This window comes from Porites lutea, chromosome 13 (genome assembly GCF_958299795.1).
Source record: "Porites lutea chromosome 13, jaPorLute2.1, whole genome shotgun sequence".
Classification (NCBI taxonomy): domain Eukaryota; kingdom Metazoa; phylum Cnidaria; class Anthozoa; order Scleractinia; family Poritidae; genus Porites; species Porites lutea.
Window position 1 is genome coordinate 5,326,134 of NC_133213.1, and position 23,252 is coordinate 5,349,385.

At 38.2% G+C, this 23,252-nt stretch overlaps 1 protein-coding gene across 1 annotated transcript in view; it reads right to left on the reverse strand.

The window, feature by feature from the left end:
- Window positions 1-3,096: 3,096 nt before the first annotated feature.
- LOC140922266 (uncharacterized) overlaps window positions 3,097-23,252 on the reverse strand; it is a 39,065-nt gene continuing 18,909 nt past the window's right edge. Inside the window, exons 25-33 of the mRNA XM_073372266.1 lie at window positions 13,174-13,287; window positions 8,170-8,289; window positions 7,544-7,741; window positions 6,887-7,035; window positions 6,289-6,427; window positions 5,503-5,592; window positions 5,138-5,201; window positions 3,922-4,126; window positions 3,097-3,159 (exon numbers count right to left, since the gene is read on the reverse strand). Coding sequence (XP_073228367.1) covers window positions 3,097-3,159; window positions 3,922-4,126; window positions 5,138-5,201; window positions 5,503-5,592; window positions 6,289-6,427; window positions 6,887-7,035; window positions 7,544-7,741; window positions 8,170-8,289; window positions 13,174-13,287 — 1,142 coding nt within the window. The remainder of the gene's footprint in view (window positions 3,160-3,921; window positions 4,127-5,137; window positions 5,202-5,502; window positions 5,593-6,288; window positions 6,428-6,886; window positions 7,036-7,543; window positions 7,742-8,169; window positions 8,290-13,173; window positions 13,288-23,252) is intronic.

Here is a 23,252-nt window from a genome sequence, read left to right on the forward strand (position 1 = left end):
GAAATTTGGCGAAAAACATTTTCAAACATAATTATTGTTACGGTTGATTTGTCACAAAAGGTTTGCCGTCCTATTGCGTGAGTTTACTTATGGCTTCTTCGTGCACCTCTCTGAAAGAATCACTTCCATCGTTATTTCTTTTGTCAGTAGTGATTAGTAGCATCGATTAGGAATAGCTTCTGCTAAGACTAATCGAAAAATCCATTTTCTTGGGGTTTCAGCGACCAGGGGCCCGTTTCTCGAAAGTTCCGGTAACTTTTCGGGCCCAAAATCAAATATTCCAATCAAAATATAAAGAATAAGAGCGCGGGTCCTGGCTAGCAAGCTACTCCATTGTGTTTCGTTAACAGATAGTTTCATCATGTTAAATGCAAACCTATTGAAACCTCGATCTTAAATGTCGACGCAGACAGCTTATCGGGCCCGTATATTATTGGGACTTTCGAGAAACGGGCCCCAGGACCATTGATGCGAGGCAAGTCTTTTGGAGTGGTAAAAAAAAATTAAAAACGTCAGTTCAACTTTGTTTTTTACTTCCTGCAAGGAAGCAAGACAAGCCCACTACTGGGGATTCCCATTTCTTTAAACACTTCAGCTGTCGCTTCTTTTTGTCGCCTCCTGCTTCCGTTTATTATGTTATCATTCCGATTAAGCAATATATATCGGTCCAAGGATACAAAGTAATATTTATTATTTATCCATCGAATTTCCAGTTCTACCATTGACGTCAAGAGGGCGTATCTGGACCTGTATTATGCGTAAAGCACAGTCATGCGATATGCCTGTTTTGATCCGACTGAATTATTAGAGAGATGAGTTTGCTGCTGGTTTTCCTTTCAGCTCCCTTAGTCAACAAAGGAATTTGGAAATAGAGAAGGGATGGCAAGGAAGAAAGAGAGCGCCCAAATCGTAAAATTGCAGCTTATGTACAAGCCTCAAACCCAACTATTAAATTAAAATTAACAGGCGGCTCACAGTGTAATTGAATTCGAGCATACTGCCCTCAGGGTTTGCGAGACATAGTGGGAAGCGAGCTACAGAAACAAATATGGTAATACTCTTTCAAAAAGAAAATTCAGCAAAGCTGTCTAGATCAAGAGAGATTTGTTTCCTTTTTCATTTTGATTTGTTATTTGCTGTTTTCTCAATGGGAATTTTAAATTCATCGAATATTCCCGATGAGTTGGAGGGGAATACAGCGCTTATTGACTTCACTGTGAAATGACTTTTTATCTTTGTTAAAGCTAAAGCTATGATTGAGAGGGACGGCCCTCGGAGGAAATTGGAAAGGGATATCTAACGCCGGGCTAAACACTGCTCTCCAAAAAGCGCCACACACTTAGTTCCTAAGGCGGTAATTTACGAGAAAATACTATGACTTAACAAAAGAAAATTCATTAATTCAACAACCAAGAAAGCTATATCTTTATTATCAAGTTTTTACAAAGTGTACGACGATTGGCGTTTGCAAAAGGGCCATGTAACTTGGCTACAATGAAAATGAAAGAAAGTATAACATATCATTGTTTGCTCTGGTGAAGAATTGGCATTAAGACTCTTCTACAGATGGGTCTTTTATTACATTAAAACCCTCAGAGCTTTTAACTAGCACGCCATACTCCTAAGCGCTTACTGAAATCTTCACTTGGGTCATTTATGTGAGACAAAATACTAATATTTCTAAGCACACTTCTTATTTTTATTATTTTTTTTTAATTAAGTATCATTTAACCCTATTCAGAGCTCAACAAAAAGATGAATAAGTTGAAAAGCGTTCAAGCTATGACGGACAAAGTTAGCCACTTGTCCTTACGTTTATCTGAGAACATTTTAAAGTTGTGGTGACGTGTACGTAAACTTTGACGTTACTATGGCTACCGAAATTTGAAAGCCATGTTTTTCAAAATTTGCATTTTTTTCTATAAAAGAGCGTTTTTTTTTTGGTTTTACTTATTGAATTAGTACTTTTAATTACACTTGAGTTAGTATTATTTTATCAAATTTACCATAACTGTTTGAGTAATGTAGGCTTTTTACTGACTAATTTGAGAAAAAAAAATGAAATGACCCAATGGCAAATGCTGGATTCACTTTTCAACAGTGTTCATTTCTCACGGAATTTCATTATTTGCATACTTTTTTACTTCCTAAACATCCTTTTATACACAGATCAAATTTTGTACCACCTTTACCTCGATTTATACACGGGTTTTTAAAAGTACAATGAAATAAATTTAATTAATCAAAGTGGCGCCGGATTCAAGGTGGCAGATAGTTCCTTGTTTAGTAATAAATGACGTCACCATGAGATCATTGCTATTGTTGAAAATTATTAATGTGTTACCTGACTTCTTGATTTTATCAGACACCTTGCTATTTAAGTATTTTTTGCTCTATGGCTTCTTCGAGGGGAATTTGGACTTTGCCAAATAATTTAGAAATATTACGTCACAATGACGTCAAATTATGTCATGTTTCAATCAAGTTATACTTAGAAATGTTAGAAATCATAAGTGCGTTTATCTGTGTACATTTGGTAGAAACTATTCCACGTTAGTAGAAGAGGCGAGCTACTGAAAGCCGGAAGCTCATCACTGAGAAATGAACAACACCTTGGGAAATTCTCTCGTGCTCATTGGTTGAGAGCTATTCCCGTGCTATTTCCCCTGTAGTTCGCACTCGCACTGAATTTTGCGAGAAACGTCGCCGAAATCAGACGTTCAAATATCAGTGGTACTGTTTAAAACAAATATAGTCTTCATTTTTGTAAGTTTAGTTCATGATTAATTGAATTGACGTCAAAATGTTTTTAAACGTTTCCACGTTTTTCATTTTTACTGTTGAAACAAAAAAAACAACAACAACAAAAACTTGGCGATGAATCCCATTCATCCTGAACATTTTAGCGTCAATTCTGTGACATATACTATTGTAGAAAAATTTATTTCAAGCTCAAACGTAGCTTAACAGTAAAATGAGGCAGGGGGTTCAAAGTTGCCATAGTTTCAGGAATAATCTGACTTAAGACATCGCGGATTTTGTACCAACCAAAAGTGTTGGGTGTAGTTACTTTCAGAAAACCCATGTCTTGTAAAACTAGTCGATCAAGTTTAGCTGGCTCTGTCTCGATACACTTACTTGGCGATCGAAACTAAAAATCTGAAAAAAAAAATTACAACAAAAATGAACTATATAATAAATAAATAAATAAATAAATAAATTGTACAATTATTATAATAAAGTTTGGTCAGCAAAGCAGCCACTCATTTTTCGATGGGTCAAAAATTGAATACGTTGGAATAATCGTGAGGGCGCTTATGAGGGAAAGCGTGATTAACGCGATGAATAGCTACAGTCTAACAAGGTTGTACGGAGGCATGGAGAAAGCCTGTAGGTGAAAACAACATCTTCGTCCGTGGGTCATGTCCTATTCAATACCTACGTTCACCCGGACGATCATACTCAACCTGCTTATGATATCTGTTTTGTTTTGCATGCGTTTTAAGCCGTAAGGCTTTCGTATAATTGTCCCGATTGTTTTGATCATCTGAATATCTCAAAGTATGCTCAAGCAGTATGGAACTTGTACAATACGATGTAGGACGATCGGGACGGTTATGGAGAGCGTTTTTATTCACGTAGCCAGCAGTTATGCATACATGCGAAAAGAGTTCAACTCCCTCAAGACTGCTTTCCGTTTCATTGTTTTAATTGGGACACTAAGATGGCGGACCGGACGTCATGAGAAAAAAGGATCACAGTCGCTTGGAAACAGCGGAAGTCTATGAATATGTATGTTGGTTTCCCAGACCGTCCCGATCATGCCAGTTGTTAAAAAGATCCAGACAATTATATACAGCCACGCTAAGAGATCGACAGTCAGCACCAGCGACTGAAAAGAAAATTATGAAGAGGCTATACCTTATTATCAGATGCGAAAATGGCATCGTTCGATGTGGTGTTAACTCCTTCTACGTGGAAGTCTTTATTTTCGGGTCCCAACTGCATTGTCAGCGACTGAACTTCAAACATTGGGACCATTGGGACAACACCATTAGGAGGTGGGTCGTCATTGTTAATTCGGACTGTAGTACTTCTGAGCGGCTGACCAAGAGGAGATGGTGACCTGACATTAAAAAAAACTCGCCCCGTTAATTTTTTGTTAGAAATCACTGTCTGTTTGCAAAATCTTTTTATCAAATCATCGGCGGTCATGATGGCTCCTTACGTTATTCTGCTAAAACCTACAACACTCGTCACATTAGTTGGGACAGTTGTGATGTTTTCTGCCCTCCAAATGTTGGTTTTTGCGAGTTAGCATCACAGAAGCCTGAAATTCAACATTGGGGGAGGGGGGAGGAGGGATATGGATTATGGAATATGAGTGTTGCAAAGGGTGTCCCAACTACTCAACGTGACGAGGATTGTAGATTTACATAGTTGTGCAAATATTAAGAAAAGTCATTTCCATATTTGTACTGAATAATGTTTTAGTTAAACATTTTGTTATTCTTGGTCGAGCAAAACAATTTTCACAATATTCAAAAGGGAATGTTTTAGTCCTGTCCCCTTCCCGATAACCTTGAAGTATTTTTCAAAGTCATAACGATGTTATGACGTCAGGTGACGTAGTAATTAAGTCATAAATCTAATCCGCTAGTTTGATAACAAGGAATAAATAATCAAATACTAGATAAATACGAAGAAACTTGTATCATTTATAGTTTAATACCACGAAGTTACAAAGATAAGCTTTACACAAAGACTGTAAAGTTAAAACCAACTTGGTGAAAAACAAAATTATGACAAAAGATGTGTCAGGTTTAAAACAAGAAACTAGCTGATATATTTATGGGTTACCGGTCGTTCCGCTGCAACTCGTTTCGATTCAAGTTTACTCAGTCGAATTGTAAATAGTTCCACCTACTTGATCTAAGGAACGAAGAATATTCACCCAAAATGTTTTCTTGTCCACGCGCATACTATATTCGAAGTGAAAGTAATTTTTGTGCAATTTCACTGCTTGAGTTTGTCTCGAAACGTCTTGTATCGAAACGACTTTGTATCGAAACGACTTGTATCGAAACGACTTTGTATCGAAACGACCGGTCTCGTATTTATGAATTCTGATACTTACGACATGGGTAACAGAAAGAACAAAGATCCCAACAAAAGAGCTAAGAGAAGAGCCACTGGAACAACTAAAATAAAATTTAAAGAATAAACATTCAATGGATGTAAAACTGACAAATCATTTATACGTTGAAACTTTATATACCTCCCATCTTTCAGTAGTTATTAAGGCAAAATCAGAAACTGCCGTTTCTTTCCTACATACCACTTCTTAAATTCAGTAAAGTTTCATTCTTTACGTAAAACGTCGTCTAGAATACCTAATCTTCATATACAATATAAAAAGCCTCGTTCCGGTGTAGCATAAATTACGTTAATCACCAATACTGCCCATTTTCATGTTAATTAAAATAAGCAGATTAGACTCACCTGCCAAGCGAGTGTCAGACAGAGGTTCACTGGACAGTGGAGAATTGGCTACTCTTTCCAATAACGAACTTGTGAAACTAAGGAAATCCTCTGAAAGTAACAAAATAGAGAGATATTCTGAATAAGATTTTGATGTCTGTAAACGGATTTAATGTTTGTTGCATTAAGGTAATGTAGCTTATCTTAAGCATAAATGTGACTTCCTGCTGCGCATGCTTTCCCCTCGAAAGTGGATTAGATCGGAAGGGAACATCAATTACCACATTTTCAAGTAATATGTCAAAAACGAGGGCAAGTGCTTCATCAGCCTAGTTTTTGTCATGTCCTACCAAATGAAAGAATACGAAATTATACAGTGACATATGTTTTCTCTGGTATTGCATTTTTTCCATGAGTTGAGTTAATAGATAAAGCATGTCATTAAAATGCCAGAGTACAGTAGTACAACAGTAATAAAAACTAATTGTTCTCCTGCAAAAATCTGCCTGTCGTAACCAAGCCATTTTGGACGCCTGATCTTTTCGTTGGAAATGCAATTATTTTGACCAAGGAAAACTATGCGTGAAACGTTTTTAAATTTGTTTGACCAAAAAAGTGTAGGAGCAGCTACTGAAAAGAAGGGTCTGTCTAAAAATGAGGCGTTTTCAAAAAATACAGGCAATACTCAAAGGGTGGGGGTGGGAATCATCATCATCAGCATCATCATCATCATCATCATCATCATAATGATAATAATAATAATAATAATAATAATAATAATAATAATAACAGTTAAGAGAAGTTTACCTTCAGTGTCACACCCGTACAAAGCTAGACGCAAGCAGGCAAATGAACCAGTATGGTTGATTGGGTGAATCCGAATGTAATGGGCGTTTGTACCGTGCAGCGAAACATTAATTGCTGATATGTTTGTGTTGGCTTTGAACTGAAAATACATGAACAAGAGATTTATGTAACTCGTTGTCCAACACTAACACTTTATTACATTAGGTTGTTACACAGCATTGTATTCCAGTGCTCCCAAATGGTATCGAACTATTACTGTTGGCAACGTTCACGACAATGGATAAGTTAGTAGAAAGTGACAAGCAATCATTGGCTTGGAATGGCAACACTTAGTTTTAACACTTTTCGCGGCATTGGGGAGGGCTGTCACCTGTCACCAGTGTGAATGGCTTCAAGCTCCAGACGGACCCAACATAGGGCGGATTTTTTGTTTGTTCTCGACAATTAATTACATACAATGGCAGACGCCATGGGAGTGGCGATGGCATGACGATGGTAACGACAAAGGACAGTGGCAATTGAAATAACAATGACATATATAACAAAACCAAGATGAAACAAAAACTCTGGAAAGTTAGATTACATAGACCATACTTACAATTCTTGTCTCTCCTCTTTCCGTGTAATTAACGAAACTCGTCGCTGTTGAACTGTTACTTAAGGACACATAGTAACTTTCAACCCATAAGTTTGTTGTCCCGTCCTCAACACCTTCGGTTTCAATTTCAGTAATGTTTACAAGATATTCTGCAAAGTACATTTATAAGGCATGGAAAGACGCATTTTAAAAGTAAGGAAGGTCAGAAATGCTAGATGCATGACGAGAATTTCAACCCGAATTGACACGAGGTAAATGACTCTACGTTTTCACTCGGAGTCTTTATCTATGTTATTTCTTACTACAGGTTAGAGACGGGTGGGCGGATTGTTAATTTACAATAACACGATCCAGAAGGTCGTGTATGCGTTTACGACCTACCTAAGAGGAAAGAAACTATACAAAAATGTCTTTAACTACGAATTTTTGTTACCTTTGTGTCTCAAAAATCTTCGTTAACTTCAGCCTGGCAAATCACTTTCGCAAGATTCAAAAAGAACTATTATTGTACTAAGAATCATGGACCATCCGGAATAAACCAAATCAAGCCCAGCCTGAAATGTATAGCTTAAAAACTTTGTGCTGTCTTATAAATATCAGTTTCCAAGGTAAGAAATGCTAAGAAATTGATAGTTTTCATCTTCTGACGGAACGTACCGAAAAACACCTGAATATAAGGGTTTGGATCATTTGCTGAAGAACACCAGCCGTCTTCCCAAGTACCAATAGCTTCGATTCCAATTCTCGCTCGGTGCGCTGCATGACTTGAATCTCTCTCAGAAGATGACGTCATGTATCTGTCCGGAACGCGGCGTTCATTGGGGGTTTTGATGCCAAGCTCACCAAAGACGCATCCTACAAAAAATATTTTACAAAATAAAGAATTTTGAATGAGAAATGATTTCCCCTTTAAGCACCCGTTCAGGGAAGTGTATGAGTAGTGGACGAAAATCTCTTAATTCTTAATAAAGCGTTGGCCAAAAATAATTCCTATATATAGAGAGAGCTAATCGCTAAATGATTTTATTATTTGTTACCGACCGAACTCCATTGACAATCATGTTGCATGCTTAGTCCGTTTGCTGGGACTCTTAAAAAGATGTGTGTTAATTTAATGATCTCACCATTTCATTCATGGTTATTACAGGGCTTACAGTGCAAAACGTATACTTTGTGGTGTTTGATTACGTTTCCTAGTATTAAGAGCTTTACGGCTCGTTTCAAGACTGTTATTCCAGAATTTCTGAACAGTCATTAATCACAAATTGTTGATACACTCTCACCAAGCTGACACTGGTTGCCATAAAAACCACGGGTGCATATGCATCTGAAATCTGCCCCTGTGTTGATACACGTTCCACCATTCAAGCAAGGAGCAGACGTACAGACGTTTATTTCTTGTACTGCGACGAAGAAATGAAAATGATCAATAGGTGCACGTTGTTTTTAGTAGTCTTTTTTGCTTATTTGATGAACTTTATACTGGGCTGTATCTAAAGTACAAAAATCAACGTTACTTTTAATCATATCTGGCCAACCTGTTCTTGGTACGTAACAAAGCAAACTGACAGCTTAATTAAAACAACTTAAACATAGAAGAGGTGGGGGTGACCACAATTAAGTTTAGCCTTTTTTGCCAAGTGCGTTCAGTTTAGAACAGTTCAAGAATCGGCACTTTTGATGAGGTCTTAAAGCTGCCATTGGCCATCCATGTTAAGGTTATGACCTTATCTTTCCTGAGGTGAAATGTAGTTAGAGGTAAAGTAGATCGAAAGTCGTTAAAAGACTCACAGTGGCATATTTCTTGTTTCAGCTTCTTATGAAGCCCGTCCAATTCCCTGTAGTTCGTCTGATACAGACGGGTTCTATTGTCCCCAGCGATTTCTTTCAGCTGATCTACATCGTTGTTATTACCAATCCCAATGCTGAAAATCGTGACGTTCTGTTCCCGAAGTAACCTCGCAGGCGTTTTAACGAAGTCGTAAGATGCACCATTTGAAAGGAAGATAAGGTAATTTGACTTATTTTTAATCGCCGATTCTCCGAACAAATTGCGACGAACAAAATGTAAGGCTTTTCCAGTTTTTCTCCCACGCCCTGGAAAGGAAGCCATTTGAGTGGAAGCCATGACATCTGAGAGGGTCTCGTAAAAAGAAAAGTTGAATACAAGATGAGGATCTTCAGAAAATACTACAAGTCCAGGTCTTGTAGCATTTTTGGAAACGTCAAAGGATCCGATTAGCTTGGAAACGAACACAAGGGACTCGTTGAAATTGCCTTTTCCTGAGAGCTCTACCGCCGCTGATCCATCAACCAAGAAACCAAGGTTCATTACTTGGTGATCACAATCTAAAAATACAAAAAAGGTTACAAATCGTTTAAATTGATGTAACAAACATAGCGAGATAATTAAAACGAAACGACACATCATGTTTGAAGAATGCCTGCGCGAGCTTAGAAAATGGGTGACCAACTTACTTTTTAAATATTTCGCATTAATTTACTGCTCCTCAGAGTAGTTCTATCTTTTTTATCTTAGGAGAAGGCATAGTGATAATTTTGCATTGGCCGCCTCCTTGATAAATAGTAAATGCAAACAATTAGATAATCAGCAGCCTTAAACCTGTACTCGAAATGAACGTCTCCCTTTGCACCCATACAAAAAAGACGACTACAGGATTCTTAGACGCCTAACTTGTCACAGTCATCGTATTTAAAGTCATCTTTTTGTTGCATTTTCTTAAATTCTTGAGATGCTTCGTACCCAATGTCATTATGCTACTTACGAACTTCACAATTGTCACCAGTGAAAGCCAACGGGCACTGACAGTCATATCCTCCATCTGTGTTTGTGCAGTTACCACCATTCAAACAAGGAGAATCCAAACACTCGTCTATATCTAGAGCAAAAAAAAATTAAATAGAATATTTGAGCAAACTTGTGGGACATTGATGAACAACGAGCATATGAAAATATATTAAACGTTTTATTTTATTGTATTTTATATTTTATTATATTTTATTTTTTTTATGTTATGCCAGAATTTCGGGGTATTTCTGTCAAAACGTATTTGGGCCACAAACCGTCAAATAAAATTTATCCGCAAAAAGTAGTGCAACCCCAAATATGGTTCATTTGCACTTCCTCCCAGGTACCAATATTGAAACCTTCTTTTGCGGAATAAAAATCGCAATGCTTTCTAGTCCGCTTTACTGGGACATTTGCCTAAATTGATTTCGAAAAATCGATTGAGGGACACGGGAAAAAGTACCGTCCGACCCTTAGATCGAGTTTAATGCCTTGTAATTTTCACCTTCTTTTTGAACCAACCATCTCTGACCGGTGTGATTTAAAGCCCCTTCCCCCCCGCCCCAGCTCTATCGTTGGAAGTTACCAAATATGGGTATTCTTCATGTTAGATTTACCGGATGAACAGTTGTCTCCTCGCCAGCCTTTGAAGCACTCGCATCTCGTGGTTTCATTTGCTACTATTGCAATACAGTTTCCATTGTTATTACAAGGATGAGGTGGGAGAGTGCAAGGTGTAACTTCTGAAAGGGCATGAAATGATAAAAATTATCACAAGGTTATAAACCACAAAGAACCCGCTAATGATCTCGCGCCTAAGTACGACCTAACTGGCGGAGTTCGTACAAAGACGTTTGGGACAGATAAGCCGGATCGACCCCAACAAGGACTTCCCGGGAGGGGACATCGAGGCTTCTGCCTAAGAATATGCCTGTTCGATTCAGAAACGCCTTGTTTTCAGTCGAATGCTCTTTCGCCGATCTATGGTGATGATGAAATAACGGAAATTTAGCGTTGTACATTTTAGAGGGTGTACTTTATATTTGAGTAGCCTTCTACGCCACATTCTCCTGGCCCGTGACTCGACGCTCCTTCTTTGGGAAGGACCGTCGGGTAGTGAATTAAAAGGCACTGCTTAGTCAGCTGCGCTTTGGCCTGTCAAAAATTGCATCCATCGGGAACACTTCCTACATGGTGACCATTTCCGCTTTATGCAAAAATGTTTATTTAATTTAAGCGTATATCCATTGAAATCTCTCAGGTCCTTTGCACCTTTGCACCTTACGTTCGTGGATATTGAATGAGGCTGAGTTTATTGAAGAACAAATGTAATAGAGGTGTGTAACAACTAAAAGTGTTTTTACAAGGAAAGTTTCGAAGGTATTAAAGGTGAATTTTTTTTTGCCGCTTATTAATGGAGAGTTTAACCAATGTCTTATTTGCGATATGACAAAGGCTTCTCTTGAACGGGAGGTATTTTTAGCTTAAGGGACTGAATTCTAAAAGGCTGATGAGTGCTAATCCAGAATTAAAATTTCAATCCACGAAAAACGTTACCTCCGAGAAATTTAGGCTAAAGTGGAGTTGCTCGCTCCCACGCAGACGTTCTTAGAACTTCGTCACGCGTTCCTACCCCAAGATGGTGGGAGGCTTATAGGGGGTTCCTAAAGCGTTCGATGAACCACACACTACTTTTTGACTGAAAATTTACGAACTGAAACAAAGCACACTTTAGTATCCCGAAAGATCAAAAACAAGATACTTACGGATGTCACATCGACTTCCAGTCCATTCAGAAAGGCAGGTGCATAAAAAGCCCCCATTGACCAGATTTTGGCAGGTTCCACCATTAGAACAAGGGTTGGTGGCGCAGGGATCAACTTCTGTTAATAAATTTATAGTGGTAAGAAAAATGGGAACTGACTATAGCCAATTAAGTAGCCTTGCGGTATCCAAACATGTCACTAGACAAGGTTACGTAGAGGAGCAGGAGCTACATTTTTTAACCTTCAAATACGAAAAGCTAAAAATGCAATTGCTAGTGGACCATTTAGAAGCCAAGCTATTTAAAACTTATCGGTGAAAAATAAAACAACAGCAACCGTATGAAAATAACTAGACAATATTTTTATCATCGTCTTCTGGATCTTTTGCTCTTTGTTATAAGATAAAACGGCACGGGATTTCAAATGAAACATGCAAACAGTCTTTTATTTGGTATTGCGATTAGACTGCCTTTTTGACCTACTATAAAAAGAAGTTGTAGTCTCCAAAGGTAATTCTTTCTGCCTTTTGTTAACATTTCGGCGGGGAATATTGAAGGAACACGCCTAGAATTAAACAGGAACTCGCACATGCACCTGCATGTCCTGTGGTTACCTCTTATAATGGAATCCTTTAATAGTGGCAAGGTGCGTCCAAGATCATCATAGAAATCAATAGTAAACACGTGATCAGAGTCTGGATCGGAAGCAATCTCGTTGAGCTGACCTCGCACATACCGATCAATCCCAACACTAAATATGGTGACATTATCTTCTTTTAAGGCGCTTGTTGGAACTGCAAGATCATCATCTGACCCCCCATCTGTGATCACCACAAGAATGTTTCGCACTTTTTCAACTCTTTCTGGATTTGACCTATTGAACAGGTCTGTTCGTGCCAATTGCAATGCATTTCCTATGCTGCGTCCACTACCGTTTATACTGATTGTATTTAAAGCCTTTTCCAAATCAGTTTGGTTAGAGACGTCTATAAATCTGTATCTGACTTTGGCATCACCAGAATAAGTTATGATTCCTATATTGGTATCGTTACTGTTGACATTGAAGGATTTGGCCAGACCGTTAACAAATGCGATTTCCTTAGCGAAGTTACCCTTGCGATACCGGTCGATGCTGTCACCAGTATAAATGATAAAGCCGATGTTGAAGATAGCGTTGTATTCTTGGAGAGAGAGAAACTCCAGTTAGTTAATATATTTCTCTCAAACACTATATATGCGCTTTTAGACTAAGAAGTATAATATAATGGGGAAATGGAGAATACGACAAAAGACGCACACGAAGGAAGGTTACAGGGCATTTTAAAGAGTATGTTACTTGAACTGTCCGAATGAAATCTCTAGAAATCACAAAATAGATGTACAAACATCAAAACGGGAGGAAAAGCTCAACCAGCCTTCTGGGTTTGGAAAAAAAAAAAGCAGCATTTATAAGTTACCAAGCGGAACACACCTGCGTTACATGAACTTTGGGAAGGTATTGTATTATAGTCAAACTTTCCTGGTAGGCAGTTGCAGATGTGTGTTCCAGGAAAATTGACACATATTTCCATAAGGCTGTTACAGAGTGATGAATTCACTGGAGAACATTCATTGATATCTGAAAGAAGAAATAAGATGGATTGTTTTGTTTATGTGTAGATGCAAAGCGTTGGACTCAAGGTAGTGTAATGACTTGAACAAATGACAACTTACCTGTTTCGCAAGTTTTTCCTGTAAATCCAAACGGGCAATTGCACCTGAAACTGTCCGAGAGGCTATCACATGTTGCTCCATTGTTGCATGGGTTGCTAAAACAGTGGTCCACCACTTAGGGACCAAGAATACATGGAAAGAAAATAAGAATGAGAAGCAAGCTGTATGGGAAATCAAACAAACTCGTTGGGCTCAAAAAAGGTAATTAAACAATATGCTAAAGAACAAGCCACCATCAAAGGGCAAAACTGAACTACAAGAATATGAGGCAATTTCACACAAACCCTGCTCCCAAATTGATATCTTGAAAGAACATGTAGGCTTTTTACAACAGCTTAAAATTTTAAACTTGGAAGAGTTTCTATAGCTTAGTCATTGTAATCTATTGCTTCTCGTTTTATGTTTCTCCTATCATACAATCATCGAGTAGATTATGAACTGTCTTTCTCGTTGCCATCATAACATTACATCTCACTTTACCTCTGCAAATTCTTTCTTTGATTCTGCTTGTCGTCGTCTGTAGCACATCAAAACCTGATGCCTCGAACACATAGGAAGCGTCCGGGTCTGACGCGATGTCTTTCAACTGTGTTCTGGAGTAAAAATCTCCGATTCCAACAGCTAAAATGTACACGTTCATGGCCCTGAGAAAGGCAGACGGCAGGGTGATATGATCTGTAGCCACACCATCTGTCAAAACAACTAAGAAATTGGGTATTCCACCTCGACCACTAGCAAATAGACTATCACGCACCACTGTCAGTCCATTTCCAGTTCTAGTAGATTCTCCAGAAAAGACTATGCCATCAATGAGTCTGTCGATTTCAGATTTGGAGTAAGACTGATCAAATGTAAATTCTGTTGTGCCATTTGTTGAGTAGACAACGGCCCCGACGTTTGCGCCATGCTGACTGACGTTGTAGAAGTTGTAAATTGATTTTGTTAGTGCTTTGTATCGTGAAATATCATCAGATGGCAGACTCTTAATGCTTGCTGAACCATCAATCAAGAAAGCCAAGTTAAAGACTTGTCTTGTGCAAACTGCAAAAGAGAAAATAATGGGATCGTTACCTTTAGAGCTAGAAATACATTAAAATTTGTATCCATTTTTCTGGCTAAACTAAGCTTTGTTCGGTCTTTGTTTCTCCTCAAGGCAAGCGTTGTTGTAAAAGACATTTTAAAATGATAAAATAAACTTAAGAGGGCTAATGACGCTACTACTATATTTTTCCAACGCGGTCAATAAAAGTAGTTGCTGATGTGACTCAGATAAGGAAACATTTCAACATCTACTAATTACATCATCCCATAATAGATGTAGACCTTGAAGCGTTGCTAAGTCATTATCTTCAATATTCTCTTGGTCCAAAGTAAGTGTAAAGAGAAACTGAAAACGATGCTCTTGAAAAGTTTAAGTGCGGTGGGGGCATGCACAGGGAGTCTATAATAGGACGCTGTGAAAGCGGCGAATGGGCAGAGTTCTTACTACAATAACTTAAGTGCTGTAACTATCTTCGTTATGCACGACTCGAAAAAAACTTTACATTGAAGTCGAGCCATTTCCTGATCATGAACGTTTGTTGTTATTATTCTATTACCTCATTTTAACAAGAGTTCAAAATTGAAAGTGACTTACTCTTTTCGCAGTTGATTCCTAAGAAGCCTGACGGACATTCACAATAATAGCTTCCCTGCGTATTTATGCATCTTCCGCTATTCTGACAAGGTCTGGCGTCACACTCGTTGATATCTGAGTGTAAATAAAGATAATCACCAGTTATCCTTATATTAACACATATATTGAGTAAAGTAAAACTTTATTGAATCTCCCAATCAGGGATTTTCAGACACAACGTACATAAGCAGATAAATAATTCATAAGGTAAGTTTGAAATATTGAATAAACTATCTAAACGTTAAAATAATAATTAAAAAAATAAAAACATCAGTAGGTAACTCTCCTAGCTGACTAGAAATGATTCAAAAAAGAATTCTCTATGTTTGTTTTTGAAAGTACGCAGGCTGTCTGCAGCAGTGATCGCACGTGGTGATGAGTTCTAGAGTTTAATTTGTCTATATGGAAAAGTTCGTTGACCTAAGGCCGATTGATAAGCTGGAATATTAAGATAGTCCTTATTTCTTGTGTTGCGATCATGAACAGTAGATCTTGTCACAAAGCGATCACTCAAGTTACTAGGTGCTGGCCCTTTCGCACACTTAAAACGCGAGAACGCCTACCGTATACATCAAATATATATGGTCCAAGTTGCCCTTCTAGGAGTAAGTGTGGCCTTAGTAGTATAAGAAGCATTCATATGATAACGCCATTTAGGAGAAGGTCAGAATACATGAAATGGATTGCGTCATAGGGTAGTGCTTCCATCTATAGTACGTAGAATGCTATCCAAGGTTATAAACGAAAGGCAATTCATTGCCCTCGCAGTGATGTCAAGATAAGCACATTCCAACAATATCGTTGTATAATTTCCTAAGTTATCATATTCACCGTCTTCACACTTTGCGGAGGCAAATCCAGGCTTGCATTCGCATTTGTATGACGGACTTGAGGGAACGACAGTGCAACTCCCATCATGTTGGCATGGATTCGGCACGCAAGGGGAGATCTCATCTGCAACGATTACATGCACTCTTAATCACTTAAATAAGCATTTATTTCATAACGTGGTAAATGCCTTGTTGTCACCAAAGTTATTGCCAGGAATTTCCATCGAGATAACAATACGCTTGAGACGAGAATAATTTAGGTAACAAACAAATAGTAAATTAAAATTTAAAGTTTCCTGCATGCTGATTTCAGTGCACTTGAAAGAAAGTGCCTTGTGAAGAAAATGCCGTTTGTGGAAGATTTTCCCTTCAAAAGAAAATGTGCATGATTGATTTGTCTTAAAGTCAAGTACAAAACAAGAGCAAAATAAACGCTTACTCTCACAAGCTGCACCGGTAACTCCCATCGGACAAGTACAAATAAAACCATCTTCTCTTGAGTTGCAAGTTCCTCCATTAAGACAAGGTTCAGCCGTACAAGGATCTAAATCTGCAATGCAACACAAACATCATCACTGGTTAGGCCAGATTTTGTGAGAATCTGTTGTTGTTGGATAGGAAAAATGGCATCCCTACAGGTATATACGTTGGCTTTCCAATATGCGTTTAATGAATACTTAAGTGGAAACTGAAGTATTTTCGACGGAAAGAAAGACTGCTTTCAGATTTCATGAAATAATAAAATAACCACCATCTATTTAGGGTAATTACCTTTACAAATGGCCTGCTTTAGACTCTGAACAACACCAGGCGAATCCATGTTGTCATATGCAACAAGGTGGAAGTAGTCTTCATTAGGCTTGTAGGCGATTTCTTTAATTTGGCCGTTAGAAATCAGATTATTTATCCCAAGTCCAAACACCTTGATTCCCTTTGCTTTTAGTTCCTGTGAGATGACGTCAATTCCATCATCTGATTTCCCATTTTGCATGGATATTACTAATTTAGGAACACCTTGTCGGCCGCCTGAAGCTAAGATGTTGTCAACTCGTCTCAGTCCACCACCAACATTCCGCTTCTTCTTATTGGGATACTGTGCACCTGAAATTGCTCTCTGAAGTTGCTGGTAAGACAGATGCTTGGTTAGATTAAACACTGTTTCCGTCTCTTCAGCGTACACTACCAGGGCCACGTGAGCATTGGACGCAGACACATCGAAAACTTTTGCCAAATTCCTTGTGAAACGCACGGTGCTCCTGAAACTGTTGAACGTTACGTCGCTTGATCCATCCAAAAGGAAGACCAGGTCTATCGTATTACTGCAAGCTAGGAAAACACAGATTTAGTTTGGTTAAATTAAAGAAACTACATTTCTCCATAGAAGGAAAGCCATAAGATGTATCGTAAAACCTCTGTTTGCTGGATGCTAAGGTCAACAAATAGCAGGAAAAAATGGTTAACTTGACATAAGGAGTTGATGAAGCATAAGTTGAAAAGATGGTGTAAAAGTTGTCACAATGGTCAGTTATCACAGGCTATGTCAGGTGTTTGAGTCAAAGATATATTTGTTCCTTCAAATGACTTATCTCTTCCTTTTTGTCTTTATAAACCAATCATTTAACGTTTAGTTCTTTAGGATGGATCTTTGCATTTTTTTGTGTGTTCAGGCTTTTGTTATAATCTAGATTCAAGCTATGGCGGCTCTAAAGAAATGAACCAAAAAATCCGGTCACTTCAGAGTCACTAGCTGTATCCGGCAGAGAAGGTCGTTAAAATACTCACCGAAAGTACAATTTTCACCGTAAAATCCCGTTGGACAAACACAACCAGTAAATCCAAATGAGCTAACGCAGACCTTCCCATCGCTACAACTATCATTGTTACATATGTCAACGGCTGCAAAAGAATTAAGAGTAATTCTTTGAAGAAACACTTGCATTGAATCTGTAGAAGTGCTTTATATACTGTCAACTCTTAATGAGGACGCCTTTGGAATGGACATTCAGTGCCCTTATTAGAGATGCTTCTGCCTTATCAAGATTCATACTGAAGAGACACCTTCGGTTGTCCATTTTATGGGGTTTTCCGTCCTTTTGAGTTGACTGCTAGGAACCGAGACTTATTTCTTTTGAGGATGAGATAATCATTTCAATATGAAACCGGAGCGCATCTAATGGTTTAAAGACTGGTCACACAAGACTAGCAATCGCGTTCATGAAATTCTGAAAGGAAGAATTTTTGAGCCATTATATTTGACAATTCACTGAGCTATAAAGTATGAAAGTGTAATGGATACCAAGTACTGGACGTAACTCTCACATTATGCACTATGTTTGGAACAACATACCCTCTTCACAGTTTGGGCCTGTGAAACTAGGGCCACAATCACACCTGTAACCCTCTAAACTGTTGATACACTGCTGGTGGTTTTTGCAAGGACTACTGAAACAATGATCTATTCCTGAAACAAAATAAAATGCTTCCTCAGTTAATTGATGATCGTCAAATGCTGTTGTAATGACATTACTCAGATGTCTTTGTCTGCCCTATTTCAACATGAAGGGTATGAAAAGCAGTTTATTTACGTAAAGGTTGGGGGTTTGTTGTCCTCCATAAGGTGATAGCGGTTAGCGAACAAAACAATATTTGTCGTCAGGAGAGCGGGTCCAGAAAAAAAAAACATCAACAACAACAGCAACAGCAACAACCTTCCTTCCCACTTGAAAGTACAAGCAGCGTTTTTTTACCTTTACAGATCATTTCATGGATCCTCCATTCCACTCCCTGGAGCTTGTTATAGGTGGTCAAAAGAATCGTCTCGGCATGTGGATCGCTGGCCATTCGTTGAACTTGGTTAATGTCATACCATTCACCCAAACCAATTACTATAATGGTCACGTTCGTGTCATGAAGTAGTTGGGATGCTACCGACGCGCCGTCGACAGACGTTCCGTCAGTGAAAACTACCAGGATCCTATGAGTGTTTTGACGACCACCTGTAAAGAGATCTTTCCTGGTTGTGTTTAAGCCTGCTCCTATACGTGTCCAGCCTGAAGGATACGATATGTTAGCCAAAACAGCGCCTACTTGACTTCGAGTGAATGAAAAATCGGCTCTTACATCTGCGGTTGTTGCATACACAACAATTCCGAACTTCGTCTGATCATTGTCACTGAAGAGGCTGATTATGTTCCTGGTCGCGTTGATAATCTTTTTATAATTGTTTTCACCCCACTGATTGAGACTTGCTGATCCGTCGATCATAAACGAAAGGTCAAAATTCCTTTCTGTACAAACTGAAAGCAAAAGATCGGTGCAAATAAATTATTCTCTCCGAGACTTAAATCATGGCGCTGAACCCCTTTACAGTTACAGACCAGACGTGTCAAATCTCTCCATAATACTCCTTTGTTCATTTATTATAATTATGTTGCAAGGAAGGGGAGAGCTAACGACAACAACAACAGAGAAACAAATTTTGGTAATTACAAATTTTACAAAAAGCACTGTGAACGGTGGGCATATAGGACGCCTAAACGTGCATTCTAGCAACTACTTTGCATTTTTTATTCGTTTGAGCTCAAACTTTGCAGGATGGTAGAACTTTGTATTTCCAAAAAAAGAACGCTTTTTTTTTGTTTTTCGATTTTTCGTTTTTTGGTAGGAAAATGACGTCACAAGATTGGCAGCAAAGGTAAAATTTCAAGATATGACAAAACAAATAAATAATTTCAAAAGAGCACGACGCGATAGAATAAAATTTGTATTTTTTCTAAAAAAAAAGCTCAATTGGTTAAGGAGTTATTAAGCTTTGATTTTTAAATTTTCCGCCATTTTATTACTATTTTTAGAAACAAAAGTACACTTCAAGATGCCATATCCTCTCAAGCAATTGAGCTTTTCCAAAAAATGGCTCACATTTGTTTCTATCACGCCACGCTCTTTCTTTAGACACGGATAAAAGAGACATATCAACATCATAGAAGGTTTTCATTTTAATGACATACCATTGATACTACAGACCGATGCTTCCACTTCATAGCATAACTGAAAATTGTTTTTTTTTTTAATAATGGCTCACCTTTATCGCATTTCCTTCCTGCAAATCCAAAATAACAGTTGCAATGATAGTCACCACTTTTTTCAACACAGTTTCCCTGCTGGCAAACATCATTTTGCTCTGAACATTCAGCTACATCTGCAGAAACAAATAAGATTTTTACTCAGTTTCACGGTTTACTTTTCTTTGCTAATTTTGCAGGTTTAAGTTTCATAATAATAATAATATATTATTGAAACGTTAAATAATTTTAATAGTCACCCGATTCACAGTTGCGTCCAGTCCATCCCCTCAGACAAATGCAGTAGTATGAGTTCAATGGTAAAATTTGACATGCTCCACCGTTCTTGCATGGATCCGGATGACATTGATCGTTCTCTGCGAAGTAGGAGTAGAAAGAAAGCAATAGGATAAGGAGATTTTGTGTTTGCCTTGATTCATGCGTGCTTTGGAAGTGGATGACTGAAAATATTCTCCAACAAATGATGGACGGAAACATTACAGTCATCTTCTGGAAGGGCATTGGTTACCAACAGTCATGTATTTTCAAGTCAATTCACAAACCCAATGGTACAATACACTTGCAGATAACTCGTTCACATGGACAAAAGGCCATAATATGTATCAATTCTGTGGGTCTCAAACACCTCAGAATAGTTCTAAGATATCTGTGGTATCAGCAAGGAGCTCGAAAATAATACCTTTTTCACAATTCCTTCCTGAGAATCCTTCAGTGCAGTTACATATATAACCGCCTTCTGAATTGGAGCACGAACCGTTCATACAAGGGCTGCTTGAACATGCGTCTATTCCTTAAGGAGAAATATGCAAAACAGGTGTTAATATCACAGACACTGCTTTGAATAATTAAAGCTCGTAATGACCGTAACTATCAGTACATAATAAATAGGAAAAGTTATGCTAATTAATAAAATGATCAAAAGGAAAATGTTTCGATATTTTTTTCTATCTGCAAAATTTGCTAGTAGACAATAGGGCTCAAAGAGTTGAAAGCATTGCCCCGTCTACGCCTAGAATCGATTGTACAAATAAGAAAGCTGATTTTTTTTTCTGAGGTTCAAATCTATTTGCTGACAATTTTCGTTCAGACATAAATGTACGTACGCAAATTAAAGATCGTTTATGAACTGAACGATTTTGTAAATCTGGCCATAGCCGGATTGGGTAAAAAAAAATGGAATGTACGGTTGTTAAAAGCGAACATAGCCTGAGAAAACAACAGCTCGTTTCCCCGACGTCATTTCTCGGGTAAGATTGTAGGCGTGGCGAAATGTCGTCTGTACGTTTTCTCAGTTTAGGGCGAACATCTAATCTGAGGAAATTCGTATTACCTATAGCCAACGTAGCTTTGAATAAGACAACTTCCATAGGAAGTGTTCCTCCATTGTTAACAGTAACTACAAAGCTATCGTCTGGATCTGAAGAGATCTCCTTCAACTGACCATTGCTGTATTCGGTTCCAAAGCCAATTGTGAACACATTCACTTTTGTTGAAGTAAGCAAGCGATGAGAGGGAACTTCAATGTCATCTTGTGATTTTGAACCTGTCATTATTACCAAGACTTTTGTAGCATTTGGCCTTGCTGCATTGGAGGCAAAAGCTGCAAAAACAACTTCAAGTCCAGCACCCATGTTACTTAAGCGAGATTCCGGGTAGGTAATTAAGTCCACTGCAAGGTCCAAGGATGACTGATTAAGGTGATCGTTAAAGCCGATGACCAGATTAGCTTTGTCTCCGTACACAGCTACTGCTACATGGGTGCCATTCTTAGATACATTTAACGATGCAGTTGTGGATTTGATCAAAGCGAGAAAATGTAGGAAGTTGTCCTTTGTCACAACTTGTGAGCCGTCTAGAAGGAAGGCAATGTCTATTTCTGTGTCGTCAAAATCTGAAATGAACACAAGATAATGCATGAGTGGTACCAAATCCATGCAGGTGTAGTAACATTCTCAGATTTTATTTTACAGGTAAATTTTTTCGTATTTGACAAAGTTATCAGTATATTGATGAACCTTCATGAGGCATACTTCTGATAGATATCTTAGGGACTGTTCATTTCATTTGGCAATTGATGTACCGGGAACACATCCGGCCTAATGTTCCGCCCTATGTGGGCACACACCTCAAGCATTTAAACGAGGCTGTTATACATCAAATTGTTTCGGAAGATGGACGGCCTGGTGTGACAGAAAATATGATACTAGCAACGAATTGATGAATTGATACAACTTTTGTAGGATAAAGAGGAGACGAAGAAGCCTTGCTAGTTAATCAGACCCAAGTATAGTTTAACATAATTTATCATCCTTGTGCCTTTATATTTAAAGCAACATGTTGCGAAAATGAATGCAAGTTCTACCAAGGGTACCTTACGAGTAAATACAAAGAATCCTTTTCTTCCTAATAAACAATAGAATCTTTCTGACATGGTTAATGTTAAAAAGGCCAAATTAACGTTTGACAAACTTGGTTTACTTATTTCTCTCAACTACACAGCGATTCAATTTCAAGTTGTACATACCGTGCTGACATTCTGATCCGTACTGGTTGCCAATACAAAGGCATTGATAGGCTCCTCGGGTGTTGATGCAACGTTTACCACTATCACATGAAGGTGGTGGTGAGATGCTGCACTCGTCAATATCTGAAGAAAAATACTAATAAATGAAAAGAGGAAACAGAAACTAAACATTGAAGCATTAAAACACTGTGCTCAAAGAGTTGCTGTCTTTAAAGGTAGTAACGTACCTTCTTCACAGTTTTCTCCAGTGAAACCATAGGCACACACGCAGCTGTAGTTACCTTTATTTGATGTACAATTTCCACCATTTCTACACGGAAAACTTGCACAGGGATCAACAACTGTAAATTAAAAAGCAGAAGGACATGTTTGCATGTGTAACGGTAGCAGCGAAATGTTTCAACATAAAATTTCTCAGGCATGTAGCTACATGTAAGTATTGAAAATACCGAGGTTCTACACAGATTCATAAATCTGAATTGTGTTTAAAAGAAAAGCACCAGTTTTTTCAACCATATTTTATAAAGTTACAAGGTCCTGGCGGTTGCATCTTTTATAATATAATTTTATGTCATCCTTCATCGCATACCTTCTACTATTCTAACAGTTAATATTAGCATCATATTGTTAATAACTTAGTAGGAACCCAACGGAGGTGAAAGGAGAAAACATCAAACCAAACCCTCCCTTGTCCTGTTTTGGAAGTAATATTTGCCTCAGGGCTAGGTCTTTTACCTTGGGCAACTTGTCCTCCGGTGATGCCCTCCACTGTGTCAATGTGTTGCAAGGTTGTAGTTAGCACCAGAGAAGGTTTGTTTGCAAGTATCTCCAGCTGACTCTTGAGAAACTTGAAGCCTACACCAATGGTGATTATTATTATTCCTTGCTGGTGAAGATCTTGCGCTATCTCTGTTAGGTTGCCACTAAGTATGTCACTGACAAACACGAGCACAATGCGCGTGACGTTT